Here is a 14,536-nt window from a genome sequence, read left to right as displayed (position 1 = left end):
GCCAAAGGCAGACACTTAAGCAACTGAGCCACCCAGGTGCTCCTGAAATAGAATTTAAGTACTGCACATCACACAAATGATTCGGGGAGAGATTTCCCTAGTTTCTTTTCAGCCATAGTAATCTCACAGACACGCTTTTGAAGGGCAGTGTTGATGCAGAGGTGAATAGGTATGAAATCTTATATGAAGACTTCCAAAAAAAAAATTCTTAAATAAATCTTAAGCTTTAGACTTACAGAAAAATTGAGAGGATAGCCCAGAGAGTCCCCATATGCCCCCTCAACTGACTTCCCTTATTATCAACATCTTCCATTAATATGGTTCATTTGTTGGAATGAATGAACCAGTCGTGAGACATTATTAATAATAAAGTCCATACTTTGCTCAGATTTTCTTAGTTTTCAAGATCCTGTTCAGGAAAACCATTGTATTTAGTTGTCAGATATGAGGAGTTAGCCTCCTTCTGGCTGTGACCGCTTCTCATACTTTCCCTGTTTTTAATGACCTTGGCAGTTTTCAGGAGCACCAGTTAGGTATTTTGTTGGATGCTCCTGTTGAGATTTTCTCCTGGTTAGACTGGTATTATGGGTTTTTGGAAAGAAGACCATAGAAGTAAAGTGCCCTTTTCATCATCCATTAAGTACATCTCGCATCAACTCGATATGCCACTGTTGATATTGACCGTGATGGCTGGGGGAGTGTTTGTCAGGTTTCTCCAACAATGTGAAGTTACTGCCTGTTGCCCCACCAGGTGCTGGACTCAGGGAGGAAGTCCCCTCACATAGCCAACAATCAAGGAGTGGAGATTTATGCTTCACCTCTTTAGGGCAGAGTATCTATGTGGATTATCTGCAGTTCTTCGCCACACATTTGTCTCATTCCACCTATTTATTTGTTTATTCAGTTATTTGGACTTACAAATACATTGAACTACAATCTAATGCTACTTTATAGATTTTATGGCTCATATCATTTCCACGCTAGCCAGTGGGAGCTTTTTTTAGTTGGCTCTTGTGCTTCTTTCACATACTTTTTTTTTTCCCCTAAACAAGATGCTCCAGACTCATCTTGTGTATATTTCCTGCTCCAGTCCTAGAATCAGCCATTTCCCCAAGGAGCCCTGGTTCCTTTATTGGAGAATGGCATTAGAAACCAAGATGTGAGTCTACGGCCATACCCACCACCACCACCACCCCCCCAACACACCTGATCCCATCTGATCTCTGATGCGAAGTATACTTATTTCTACCAGACTGCCTTCGCCCTTGGGTCCCCTCAGCTGACAGAGGGAGCAGTAGGCTGGAGTACATTCATCCTTATATTAATACATATCTGTAAATACTCTTAAAGCCAAGCATCTGTGTCTATATTAAGCCAAATATGAGTTAATCTTAACATCTCCAGCTCTCCCCTATTATTGCCACATGGATCTTTCCACCTCTTCCCCTTGCTAATCTGTAAATTCCCAACCATGGAAAGCCTGCTGCCACTCACCCTCCATTTACTTAATTATTCAGTTTCAGCACACTTGCATAGCTATTTCGAACTTGCTAGATCATTCCTATGTGAGGCTTTTGGAGAGCTGCAAAATTGCTAACCAGTGTTCATTGTGACCCTCTTCCCCATCCCCCTTTCCTGAATCGTCTTTCTCTCTTGAGAGACCAGGAAGGAAGGACAGCCCTTGGGCAGAAAGAAATCCCTAGACCTCAGACATTCCCACCATTTCCATTTCTGTGATTCTGGCCAACACCAGAATCTTGTCTTTGGAAGTTCACAGAACACACTGTTTTTTAAATCTGAGATCTCTGTACCTTGAGGTTCTTATGTGTGGTTCTGGAATCTTTTAATCGATCTATGCACTCCCACTCTGAACAATTTAGCTGTGCACAAATTTGCTCTTTCCTCTGACCATCCATTTGTCCCCTCTCCCCATTTCTCCCTGTGCTGTGAATTCAGAGTCCTGGTGGTTTTAGTTGTAACACTTCATACTCAGTTCTGTCTTCTTCTGGGAATTATCTGCCTTTTGAAAAGGCAGCGTAAAGAAATTAAAAAATATATTCCTATATTTGAATTCCATGACACAAGAGATCCTCCACTTGCCAATTTAATATTTATTTGTGACTCTTCCTTTTTAAAAAAATCCCACATTTTTTCATTCATGGTGACAGTGTGCTCTGCTGAAAATACTCTCACAGATTCCCTTGCAGCTGAGTGCAGCCAGATAACAGTAATCTGAGGATGTAGAAAACAGGGAGGGTATCCATCCCATGGGAAATGGCAAAGCTGTGTGAGGGCAAAAAAAAACAAAACAAAACAGAAAACCATCATCCCTTGGCCTGCTTCCTGTATGCAATTGTGACCCTTTTTGAAAAGATTTTATTTACTTATTTATTTGAGAGACAGAGCATGAGAGTGGGGTGGGGGCAGAGGGAAAGGGACAAGCAGGCTCCCCACTGAGCAGGGAACCCGATGTGGGGCTTCATGCCAGGACCCCAGGATCATGACCTGAGCCAAAGGCAGATGCTTAACCACCTGAGCTACCCAGGCACCCCAACTGTAGCCATTTTTGACCATAGAACATGAAGACAAAAGCCACCATGCTAAGGATGGCAGTACAGAAAGAGGGGATAGCATGGACCATGAGGGTGACATTGAAAACCTGCACCAGCCCCAGCCTCAGCACTAGACTTGACATGTGAGAAAAAAGCACCCCATCATGTCTTAAAGCCATGGCTTTTTACACATCCTGTTCTGTGCTGTGCAACGCATTCCCTGCTGTTTCATATGGTTTGTTTGCTAGGTGTTTTAAATCTAGTTTTGTTGTCAAATAGACTGCATTGTACATTATTACATTGAAGCATTTTACTAAAAATGAATCTACTTTTATGAAAGTCAGAATTTAGCAAGTAACTTATTTCGACCAGAGTTTAAATGACGATAAAAGTTGAGTTACCATTCTTGGTTGGAGAGCGCAGAGGCACAGATTTTTAGACCATGTCCACCGCCATTTGGCTCTGTGAGCAAGCCACTTGACCTGGGCTCTTTGCCTCCCATCTGCAAAATGAGGTAATTTGAGCTTAGATGATCCTCTCAAAGACCACCAAAAGAGCCAGTAGATTAAGGCCTGCAGAGTCCCAGTTGAACTGGGCATTATTGTTCATCTTGCCAAGACTTTTTGGCCAACACATCTTGTTCATTAGCTTTGAAAATCCCCTTTCAGCTGGAGTGTGTGTATGTGCGTGAGTGCGTGACATAAATTGTAATTTTTTTTAAATAAGAGACCAGATTGTATGCTTATCGATAAATTTGCACAGTATATACTGATGAATTTATCCACTAAGATCAAATGGTGCCAGATGTCCCAGAGGTCAGCATAAATAGGAACATGGTTTTTCATTATGGCACTTAATTCATTTTGATCTCTTTCACTTGAATTATGTTAAAAATTGTGTGTGTGTGTGTGTGTGTGTTTGTGTGTGTGTTTTATGTGAAGGATCAGACCAAGGAAACCATAAGGTTTATTTTAAAAATAAAAGCATACATACTTTTAGATGGAACCTCCAGGTATGTACTATCAGGGTTTTTGTTTTTTGTTTTTTGTTTTTTTTAATTAAAAAACTGTTTTTTTAGAGCAGTTTTAGATTCACAGCAACATTGAGTGAATAGTACAGAGAGTTGCCATATGTCTCCTCTTGTATCATAGATTTTTAAGAATAATTCTTTTAGAATTAAAAAGGGGAGAGACTATAAACCATGTTAAACTAAACTAGATTGTGAGAAAGGATATTCTTACCACTCCTCTTTAATTCTTTATTAAAAATTTTTAACAGATTTTTGTGATTTAATTGCTTAAAATTTCTGATGTGTAACATTCTGGTTTGTTTCATCAATTTTGAAAGTAATTTAAGCAGGGCTGTAAAACCACAAAGTCATTGCCAAATTTTATTCTAATGTTAGAGTATAATGAGTTTCCTATTTTGCCATTAGTCCTGAGGGCTTATTAAATAACCAGTATTTATCCTTAAAAAAAAAAAAAAGTCTCATTCGGGAGGCATATATTTCTTGGCTGTATACATTATTAGAAACCTAAGAGCATCTTTACAATGCTAAATGAAATGTCCTTTTGCAAATTAAAAAAGAATTCTAATATCTTTTTACAAATGAATGCAATACATGTTCTTTTGATGAACATGAGGTTTCACCAAGGCAAATACCTTTCAGTGACTTTGGCTTTGCAGTAAAATTGTGTCCTCAGCAGACTGGCCTCCAGCAAAGTAAAACCAGACACACTATTAGCCAGTTTATGCTGCAAAAACTCTTTCAGTTCAAGGTTGAAAGTATCTGACACCTGTCCCTGATTGTCTCATTATCTGACTTAATAGCCTTGGGCCAGGCATTTAATCTTTCCAATAATTGCAAAAAAAATTCTTTTAAAGTCACTTAGTGTGTTGGACATTTGTAGATATGGTTTGACTCACCAAACAGTAAATGAAGCAGCATCTTCAAGCCTTCGATCACTTCTTGCTCCCTCTGTGGCCTTGAAAATCGGAATGCTGAGGTGTCAAGGATTCTTACTGACAGCTACACTTGATTGCCTAATCCTGAGAAACCATGAAGAATCCTCCTGTATTGACTTTGTTTTTTTTGGTTTTTTTTTTTTCCTTTTTTATTTGTGATAGGCACACAGTGAGAGAGAGAGGCAGAGACATAGGCAGAGGGAGAAGCAGGCTCCATGCGCCGGGAGCCCGACGTGGGATTTGATCCCGGGTCTCCAGGATCGCGCCCTGGGCCAAAGGCAGGCGCCAAACCGCTGCGCCACCCAGGGATCCCCTTGTATTGACTTTGGATGAGATTACTTTTATTTTCAATCCTCCAACTCATCCAGGATTTAGTTTGGTTGTTGGTTGTTTTGGTTTGTTTTTTAGTATTCTGTGTAAGAGTAAAGGGGGGAAAATGTGTCACTTGCATTATTATTATTTCTTTCCCTATACTGTGTATATATCTTAATGTTCATCTCTGAGGCGAGGTTATAATCTCCTAAGGGCGGGTGGCCTTAGACACGTTTCTTGGCAGGCATTTCTCCCCTGGGAAGTGAGGTTGATATTATTAGAGATGTGTCACACAGCTGTTGCAGAGCTGAGGCCCAGTGTTTCCCATGAAGCCCCAGCCACTGCTATGGCAAAAGGTCCCAGGACCTGTGGGTTCCTTGGCCACAAGTACCACCCACATCCTTTGGGAGCACCATGTCTCATTTGTGCATTCTCTTAACTCACAATACAATACTGTAGGCATCAAAGGTTGTCTTAAAGATTTAAGGAAGGACAAGATGAAAGGTCCTTCATCCCCTATGATTTGCTTAGGTTTTTTATCTAAATACTGTTCCTTAAAATGAGTACTTAAATACCATGAAACATCTTGCCTGTTTGAGCTAGAAACAGACCAAATTTAAACACTTTTACGGGGGCACTTGGGTGGCTCAGTAGTTGAGCGTCTGCCTTTGGCCCAGGTCGTGATCCCCGGAGGGAGCCTGCCTCACCCTCTGCCTATGTCTCTGCCTCTCTCTCATGAATAAATAAAAACAATCTTCAAAAAAAAAAAAAAAAAAAAAACCTTACAGATAGAAAGTTTTAAAGAACACTTTTCTGTAACAAGAATAAAAAAGTTTTTTCTCTTTTCCCTCTCAGAGGCTTCATCACTCTTTATGGTCCATTTCAGAAAAATTTGTGTTAACATACTGTGTAAGGAAACAGTTCATTTTCTTCGTTGGAGTATGGACAACTGGTATTCCCGCTTACTTGTCTTTGGCTTAAATCTGTTCTTACCTGTCATGCCTGAAGGATGGCAGTGCCCTTGTCTCCCTGCTCTTGTGGTCACCCTACCATCACTTGATTAAAGAGTCTATCAGAAAAACACACCTGAGCCTGTCATTCCTGTTTAAAGTATCTTTTGGCCTAGGTTGCCTCCAAAATGGTATCCAGAACTTTAGATTCTGCAATCAGGAGTCTAGCATCTTCCTCCAGTCTCATTTATTTCTGCCCCCTTTTATACACTTACCTCATGTTCCAGCCATGTTGGATTTTTGTCTCCTCTACACATATGCCTCACCCTTTCTTTTCTCTCTCTTTGGCACAGGTGCCTTTTGCCATCCATCCATCTATCCAGGATGGTCATATCTGCCACAACTGGGCAGGGATCAGGAGTGCAAGGCTAATAAACAAGATAGACACTCTACTTACATCTCAGGACTTCATTCATTTTCTGCGCGGCATCCTCTTACTCATCCATGTGGACTCATCTGTGATGTAACTTCCACTTTGAGTTCTTTCCCAGTGCATCCAAGCAGATGTGTTCACTCTGTAGGCCCAGCACCTTCTTCATCTCCATTACATTTAACATCTTCATTCATCAGGATATCTGTTGCCTGCTGTGTGCAAGCTGGGATTACTCTAGGAACAAAACAAATGAAAATTAAGTTCATAGCTTACATTCTATAATTATCCAATTATTATACTCATAAGAATGTAAGCGTTCTTGCAGGACTTTATGTAATATCTTTGTATCTGCAGTACCGATTATGCTAGAAATAATTTGCAGGTTTTACATTTTCTTTAAAAATACAGCAAAAATCTAAGGAACAGTGTTTACATTTTAATTGAATTAAGCCGTGTGTGTGAGACCTTTAAACATATACATATATAGATTTTGTTTTTTTAGGGAGTAGAAAAATACTAAATTTTCTACTAGCTTCCAGATGGAGGAAATGTCCAAGAAGTAGGGGTGGACAATTATACATGTTGATTGCACTCAAATGATTGCCTAGGCAGTGTCAATCTGTATTTCCCCCCATGTTGTAATTGAATGGCAGCTTTTTACATAATTAACTTTGCAGTCAGAGCCTCACGTTAATTAAATAAAAATTTCACTTAAAACATGTGGGAAGTACTTTAACCATCAAGGTTGAATGTGGCAAGGAACTGGGCTTAGGACACAGGATTGAACATTCTAATGGCACCAGTCTTTCTTGTATTGTTTGCTTCGTCATTGAAAAAGCTGTGTAACTTCTGAAGTACTTTAGCCCATCTTTCCTTGATACCAACCCAGTAACAAGCCCCCCATGATGTGGACGGAATGACATGAAGCGTTTTCCCTTTCTTGCAGTTGGTGAGTTTGTCAGTGATGCCCTCCTTGTTCCTGACAAGTGCAAATTCTTACACCAGGAGAGGATGGATGTTTGTGAAACCCACCTTCACTGGCACACCGTCGCCAAAGAGGTACCGACCTAGACAATCTTTCTTCTCCTAAGGGGAAGATTCCCTAGGAGCATATGTAATGACATTTTAGAAGAGATTTTCAAGTAGTAGCCACATTGATAAAGAAGTTATATTTATTATTTAGAAAAGAAAAAACTATCCATGAGCAATTTTCAGGAGTCAAAACCAGGTTGGCTTAGTTAGATTTATTATGTGTCTATGCTGTGTTTTATAAATTGGAAACTATAATCTTTACACTTCCATAAACCTTACAAGGTACCATTTTCCCAAATTATTTTTCATTTGCCTCTTGTTTTCTTTTGTCATATACAGAGTTTTTCTAACATGACCTTTTCTCCTGTCATCTATTGGGGAATGTAGTGCGAGAACAGGAAGTAACTTGTCCAATGCCACCAGTTTCTAAGTTATGCCATCCAATTTCTCGTTGACCATGCCACACTGCCACTTCCACTTTTCCATGGTGGTTGAACCATTCCTAACTTTTGTTAACTCCTTGCTTTTGGCAAAGTGGATTAATAACGTGAAACAGCATAAGCGGTTACATTTTATTATCATCTTCAAAACTGCTTTGTCCCTTTCATATATTATGAAATTTTTCTAATAAATACATGTAGATTTTGTGGAAGATCAGTCTCCTAGAATTAGGCTCCTCTGTCAGGAGGTTCTCAAGTGAGGTCAGTTTTGTTCCCTCACCCTTCCCCAGATACATGTGGCAATGTCTGGAGACAATTTTGGTTGTCCTAATTGACAGGGGTGGTGCTTCTAGCATTCGGGGGCTAGAAGGCAGAGATTCTACTAACCATTCTTCACTGAACAGATGGCCTCTCTTCCATCTCCTCCATTATCTGATCCAAAATATCAATAGTACTGATGGTTAGAAATCCTGATCTAGCTCAGATAGCTTTGAAGTTGTTAGGCAGGAAACACCCCTTAAGAATTAGCATTAATTTTGCCTTTTATAAAATAATATGCTCCGATTTACTGCAAAACAAAAAATTTTTTATAGAAAAATGTGTTTTGGAGGTTTAAGAGCTTTCTAGATCTTAAGAAAACAGACCAGACAATTTGAAGCTCAGTTACCCATCTGATAACTTCATTTTCATTTGTTCTTGAGTTAGAAAACAAAACATATTTTGTTACTAAGAAACAAAAATGACTTTAATTCTTTGAAGTCAAAATATACACTGTAATATTTTCATTGTTTATCTGTATGTGTTGAATTATTAATCTTTCCCCTGTCACCAGTGAACGCTTTCAAAGCTTTATGCTAATTTTGATTTGCACAAATGTAGCAAAAATCCCAGGAAAGCAAGAGTGTTGAAGGAGAAATCTCTAATTTAGACTATAAGTTTTGATCCATGGCAGAGGATAATTTCTTTTCTTCTTTGTCATCCTGGAAGTGAGCCAAGAGAGTTTGAATGTCTAGAATAAGATATGTCCGTGTGAGACAAACCTCCATCTCAAGTGGACATGGAAGTATGCTGGGGATGTTCATGGAGCTATATGTCTTCCTGATAGACCAATGACACCACAGAGCATTGGTTCTCTCCATGCACAATGCATTCTATATCTTATTTCCCAAAGTTTCCATTCCAGTTGTTTTTATTAATTTCTATAGTATAACAACATATCCTTATTAAATAAGTTACAAAATAAGAATACTGAAGTAGTCTGTGCTAAAGAAATTTGTAAACCCACTCAAAACAGCAAATGGCCCTTTCCATTGTTAGACTGGTTCTTGATATACTGAGTCTCTGTGTTGAATATTATATTTGGGATTTTCTTACAATGAAGCAAATCTACTCTGCCTCCCTCACTATTTTTTTTTCTCCTTCCCTTCTGTAGACCTGTAGTGAGAAGAGTACCAACTTGCACGACTATGGCATGTTGCTGCCCTGTGGAATTGACAAGTTCCGAGGGGTGGAATTTGTATGTTGCCCGCTGGCCGAAGAAAGTGACAATATTGACTCAGCAGACGCAGAGGAGGATGACTCAGATGTCTGGTGGGGTGGAGCAGATACAGACTATGCAGATGGGAGGTAAGGTGGCCTTTGTTCTCTCGTAGTCACTAGAACATCTAGCACACACTTTTGTTTCTTCTATACACGTATCTTTGCATTTCTCATTTCAAGGCATATCTGCCCACCCTTGTTAATGTTTGCTGTTATGAGAAAAAAAAAATCCTAACATGAACTCCTGTTATGGTTATGGCCAACGGTTTAATTTTTAATCTAATTAAATAGCCATCACTGAGTTAATTTTAACTATTTTATTTGTATCTCCAAAGTTGGCATCAAAATTCCACTGATTGTATAAGATGTATTTCTATGGAGAATTGAAATCTAAGTGAGTTGACTGGCCTTCTCTTTTGGTCTACACCTTAGAAATGTTTTTTAGACAAGATTTTAGGATTATCTCATCAGTCATTAGCGAAATCTGAATTTTTGTTAAGAAGGGTTGCTTTGGGCTTTTTTGTTTGTCTTTGTGGGTTTTTTGGTCTTTAATCATCTCTTCCTTAGTGAATGAAGTCAGAGGCTTCAGAAGTGTTTGCTTAAAATTCTTTCACTGTCCCTGGTTTCACGATGGTTAAGAATTATATTTTCATCTCTTTTTCTTTGGGATCTTAATCCCATAACTTCTGGATTCTTATTTTTTATTAAAAGCAAACATCTTATTCAGTTCATAAAATTATAAAACTAGAATTTGGGGATTAGAAAGACCATCTGGTTCCATCTTCAGTTTCATGTTCTGTTGTTCCCCAGTGGCAATGATCCCACTTTCCTTCAGGATTCCCTCAGATATTCCCTGGTGTCACAGGTGTTCCAAAAGAACATTAAGTATGAATTAAGACTAATGGTTATTAATATCAAGTTTTCTGACTTACAGAATCAGGTAGGAATATTTTTATAATGTATTATGTAGAATTTTTAAAAATAATTTTACAGATACAACTGCATTTTACAAATATATGTGTCTATACACTAAGGAACTCATTTTTTTTTTTTTTTTTAAGATTTATTTCAGAGAAAGAGAGATGAGGGGGAAGGTCAGAGAGGGAGAGGGAATCTCCAGCAGATTCCTCACTGAGTGCGGAAACCACCTCAGGCCTCAGCCTCACAACCCTGAGATCATGACCTGAGCCCAAACCAAGAGTCAAATGTTTGACTGACTAAGCCACTCAGGCTTCTTTTTGGTGGCTGTTATCCAATTTTACCATAACTTTTTTTGTGAGTTAAGCTCCTTTGTTTTTGCTAGATTTAGAAAAATTGTGTTCAGGGTAGCGGGACATAAAGCTAAACAAACAAGTAAATTACAAAGAACAAGAGAAAAAAGGATGGCCTGGGTGGCTCAGTGGTTGAGTATCTGCCTTTGGCTCAGGTCATCATCCCGGGGTCCTGGGGTTGAGTCGCATATCAGGCTCCCCACAGGGAGCCTGCTATTCTCTCTATGTCTCTGCCTCTCTCTCTGTGTCTCTCATGAATAAATAAATAAAATCTTTAAAAAAAAAATAGAAGAAGAGAAAGAAATAAGGGGACAGTCAGCTGTATGCTTCACAATATTTCTCTCCATACAAGTTGATAGTTCAGTGAATAAACTTCTCCGAGGTCAGGAAACATCAGGGAGAACAGGTTTTGCAACTGGGAAAGCATCTGAGCTTTTTTTCCCTGGGATTGTTTGATTGAGTTCTGGGCTATGGCTGGTCCCCTACCTGTTCCATGAGGCAGGTGTAGAAGTGTCCATTGGTTTAATTGCCGCTTTGCCTAAAAGTTGGAATTGCCTAGTTCTTACTGCTTTTTTGATAGTTTTTGCATATCTTTTCCTTAGTTATTTCTAGATTTGAAAGCTTCAGAATGAATCCTTGAAAAATTCTTGTCATCAGGGTTCTTAATACCTTATGCCAGTGCACCCAGTATTAGAAAGGGAATTTGAAGTTTTTCTTTTGTCATAGTCTGATGCTTGCTCATTTCCCATCACTGAATTGACTCTGTGTTTAAGAAACAACCCAAATAATGGCGAGTAAACCAAGAGAGTTCCATGACCGCTGTTAAAATTAGAATTAGCTGTGCACCTATAACCCTGTATCAAGGTTGGTAATCCACCATTTGTGACCATTCGTGTAGAAGGAACTTTTATAATTAAGAATATATATTTTTGTTGTATCCTGAGAGTGACAGGCTTTTGCCAGGCCCCCTTTTCTTTCTCAGCTAATACATTTCTTAATGTCTTATAAAACCTACTTTTTAAAAAAAGATTTATTTCTTTATTTGAGAGAACATGCACATGCACAGTTCATGCACACAAGTGGCAGGAGGGGCAGAAGGGGACGGAGAGAATCCTCAAGCAGACTCCCCTCTCAGTGTGGAGCCCAGTATGGGGCTGGATCCCTGGACCCTGAGGTCATGACCTGAGCTGAAACCAATAGTCAGACACTCAACTCACTGAGCCCCCCAGGCGCCCCGACTGTCCTCTTTTTCTTTTTTCTTTTCATTTCTTCTCTTCTTTTTCCTTTTCTTTTTTGATTGGGAGGAAAGGTCCTTTATAACTTGGATGGATCCAGTGGATAATCACTTTTACATATTCATTTGAATATCCTAGACTTGTTGATAACCCTTCACATTTTCTCACCATATTTTTGGCAGTCTTTCATATTGCGGAAAAAAGAAATTTCTCCCTTTAACTGCTTCTCAGTTTTGTAAGGTTGATATACCATGTCTTGTAATTAATTACTAGTTAATCCCATTTTTCATTCATGCTGTAATATCAGCTCGGATCTTAGTGTTAGGAGATGTGCCTAATTATCACTATTTGATGACTTATCACCTTCCACATAGCTGCTGATCCAAGCTACCTTCATTCCTGTTGGTTCACAGCATCACTCTCCATGCTCCACAGAGGACCCCTTCACAGCCCTTTATCGTGAATTCCTACATCATGGTACCTGGGAGTTGGTGGGCTCTCCTACATCTTAATCAAGTGAACTAATAAATTTCCTCTCTCTCAACATCTCTCTGTACCTTCTTCCATTTCTTTGTTTTTCATTTTCCCTCTTATAATTATGTTCTATCTGAATACTACTTGATTACCTCCACTCCCTTTCTTGGATTTTTAAAATTTAATCAAGATTTTTTTTTTTTTTTAAGTATTCTTAGGTTTACAGTGAAACTGAGCAGGAGGCACAGAGAGCTCCCATTGCCCTTCCCCTCTCATCCATCCGTACCCTTTCCCAACATCCACAGCTCCCACCAGAGTGGTACATCCCAAATCCCTACTTTACACATAGGGCTCGGCTCGCTCTTGGTGTGTTGATTCTGTGGGTTAGGACAAATGTGTAATGACATGTAGCTATCATTATGGTACCATACAGAGTATTTTCACTAAAAATCCTTTGTACTCCACCCCCACATCCCTCTCAGCCTCTCAACTCTGGCAACCACTGATCTTTTTATTGTCTTCGTAGTTTTACCTTTTCCAGAATGTCACGTAGTTGGAATCAGACAGTATGTAGGCTTTTTCAGATGCGGTTCTTTCACTTAGTAACGTGCATTTAAGGTTCTTTCATGTCTTTTCATGGCTTTATAGCTTGTTTCTGTTTAGCGCTCAATAACATTCCCTTGTCTGGATGTATACAGTTTGTTTATCAGCTCACCTACTGAAGGACAGCTTGATTGCTTCCAAGTTTGGGCACTGAATAAAGCTGCCATAGAAATCCATGTGCAGGCTTTTGAGTGAACCTAATTTTTTTGCTCCTTTGGTTAAATACCAAGGAGCCCAGTTGCTGGATCGTATGGTAAGAGTATATTGGGGTTTTTTTTGTTTGTTTTGTTATGTTGTGGTTGTTGTTTTTAAGGATTTAGAGCATCTTAAGCAGTCTCCATGCCCAGCGCAGAGTCTGATGCGTGGCTCAATCTCAGGACCCGGAGATCACGACCTGAGCCAAAGTCAAGAGTCAGATGCTCAATTGACTGAGCCATCCAGGTGCCCCAGAGTATGTTTAGTTTTATGGGCAAACTGGCACACTCTCTTCCACAGTCGTCCTATTTTGCATGCCCACCAGCAATGAGTGGCACTTGCTGTTGCTCCACTTTCTCAGCAGCATTTGGAGTCATCAGTGTTCTGGATTTGGGCCATTCTAGTAGGTGCGTAGTGGTATCTCATTGTTTTAATTTGCATTTCCCTGATGATGTGATGTGGAGCATCTCTTCCAATGCTTATACACTATTCACAGATCCATTCTGTTAATGCTCGGCTGCCGGACATTGGCTCCTTCACCTCTACCTACAGATCTTTCCTGAATGGCTGGCCACTGCCTGAGTTTGGATGATCCTTTACCTGCTGCTGAACTAACTCCTCTGATTACTCCTTACCACATCAGTGTCTCTCTGGCACCTGTTACCCTTGTACTTTCTTTCTTACAGGGCTCATCATACCTTGACTTCTCATTACTTGGTGTTCATACTACCTGACCCATGAATCTCTTTATTCTCTTCCCAGATAATTCTCCACGCCTTGGTAACATTCCTATTTTGCATTTCTGATCCTGTTGATACTTGATAGGAAATATTTGATGGTTCCTATAGCCTAGCCCAGTTCAAATTCCCTTACAGGTCATCCAGAACTCATTACTTGGCCCCAGCCTGCATTTCAGCATTATGCATGGGCCTCACCTTATCTACAGACACCCCCAAACACATGGCCTTTTCTTTGGGCTGTTGTTCCCACCTTTCTGCCCTACTGAAAAAGCATTTCCTTTTTCATCAGATAGTGTTAATATGCCATAAAAATATTTGTCAATTCTGAAGTGCTACCTCTTAGCATGACCTACCTGTAAGATCATGTGTGTGTGTGTGTGTGTGTGTGTGTGTGTGTGTATTTATTTATTTATTCATGGGAGGCACAGAGAGAGAGACAGGCAGAGGGAGAAGCAGGCTCCCTGCAGGGATCCTGATACAGGACTCAATCCCAGAACCCTGGGATCACAACCTGAGTCAAAGGCAGACACTCCACCATTGAGCCACCCAGGTGCCCAAAATCCTATATATTTTTTAACATTCACTTAAAAAGACACCTCCTTTACAAGTCTTCTCTGATTATCCCTTCAAATACTCTGCTTCATTCTCCCATTCTTGCTTTGTATTATTTTACTGATACTGGCTTTTCTCCTAATTAATTATAGCCATTTCTCTTTTTTATCTGACAGAGTCTAAACTATAATTTAGACACCAAAAATATCTGGCACACTAGTCTTCAAGAAATATCAGCCAAAT

General features: G+C 39.6%; 1 protein-coding gene across 7 annotated transcripts in view; it reads left to right on the top strand.

Annotated features, from left to right (window-relative positions):
- The window catches only part of APP (amyloid beta precursor protein), a 262,507-nt gene that overhangs the window by 102,185 nt on the left and 145,786 nt on the right, over nucleotides 1-14,536 (top strand). For all 7 annotated transcript variants that reach the window (XM_077878896.1, XM_077878895.1, XM_077878894.1 and 4 more), the window contains exons 4-5: nucleotides 7,159-7,271; nucleotides 9,117-9,310. In XM_077878896.1, coding sequence (XP_077735022.1) covers nucleotides 7,159-7,271; nucleotides 9,117-9,310 — 307 coding nt within the window. The remainder of the gene's footprint in view (nucleotides 1-7,158; nucleotides 7,272-9,116; nucleotides 9,311-14,536) is intronic.

This window comes from Canis aureus, chromosome 30 (genome assembly GCF_053574225.1).
Source record: "Canis aureus isolate CA01 chromosome 30, VMU_Caureus_v.1.0, whole genome shotgun sequence".
In the NCBI taxonomy this organism is placed as follows: domain Eukaryota; kingdom Metazoa; phylum Chordata; class Mammalia; order Carnivora; family Canidae; genus Canis; species Canis aureus.
This window is presented reverse-complemented; position numbering and strand designations above follow the sequence as displayed.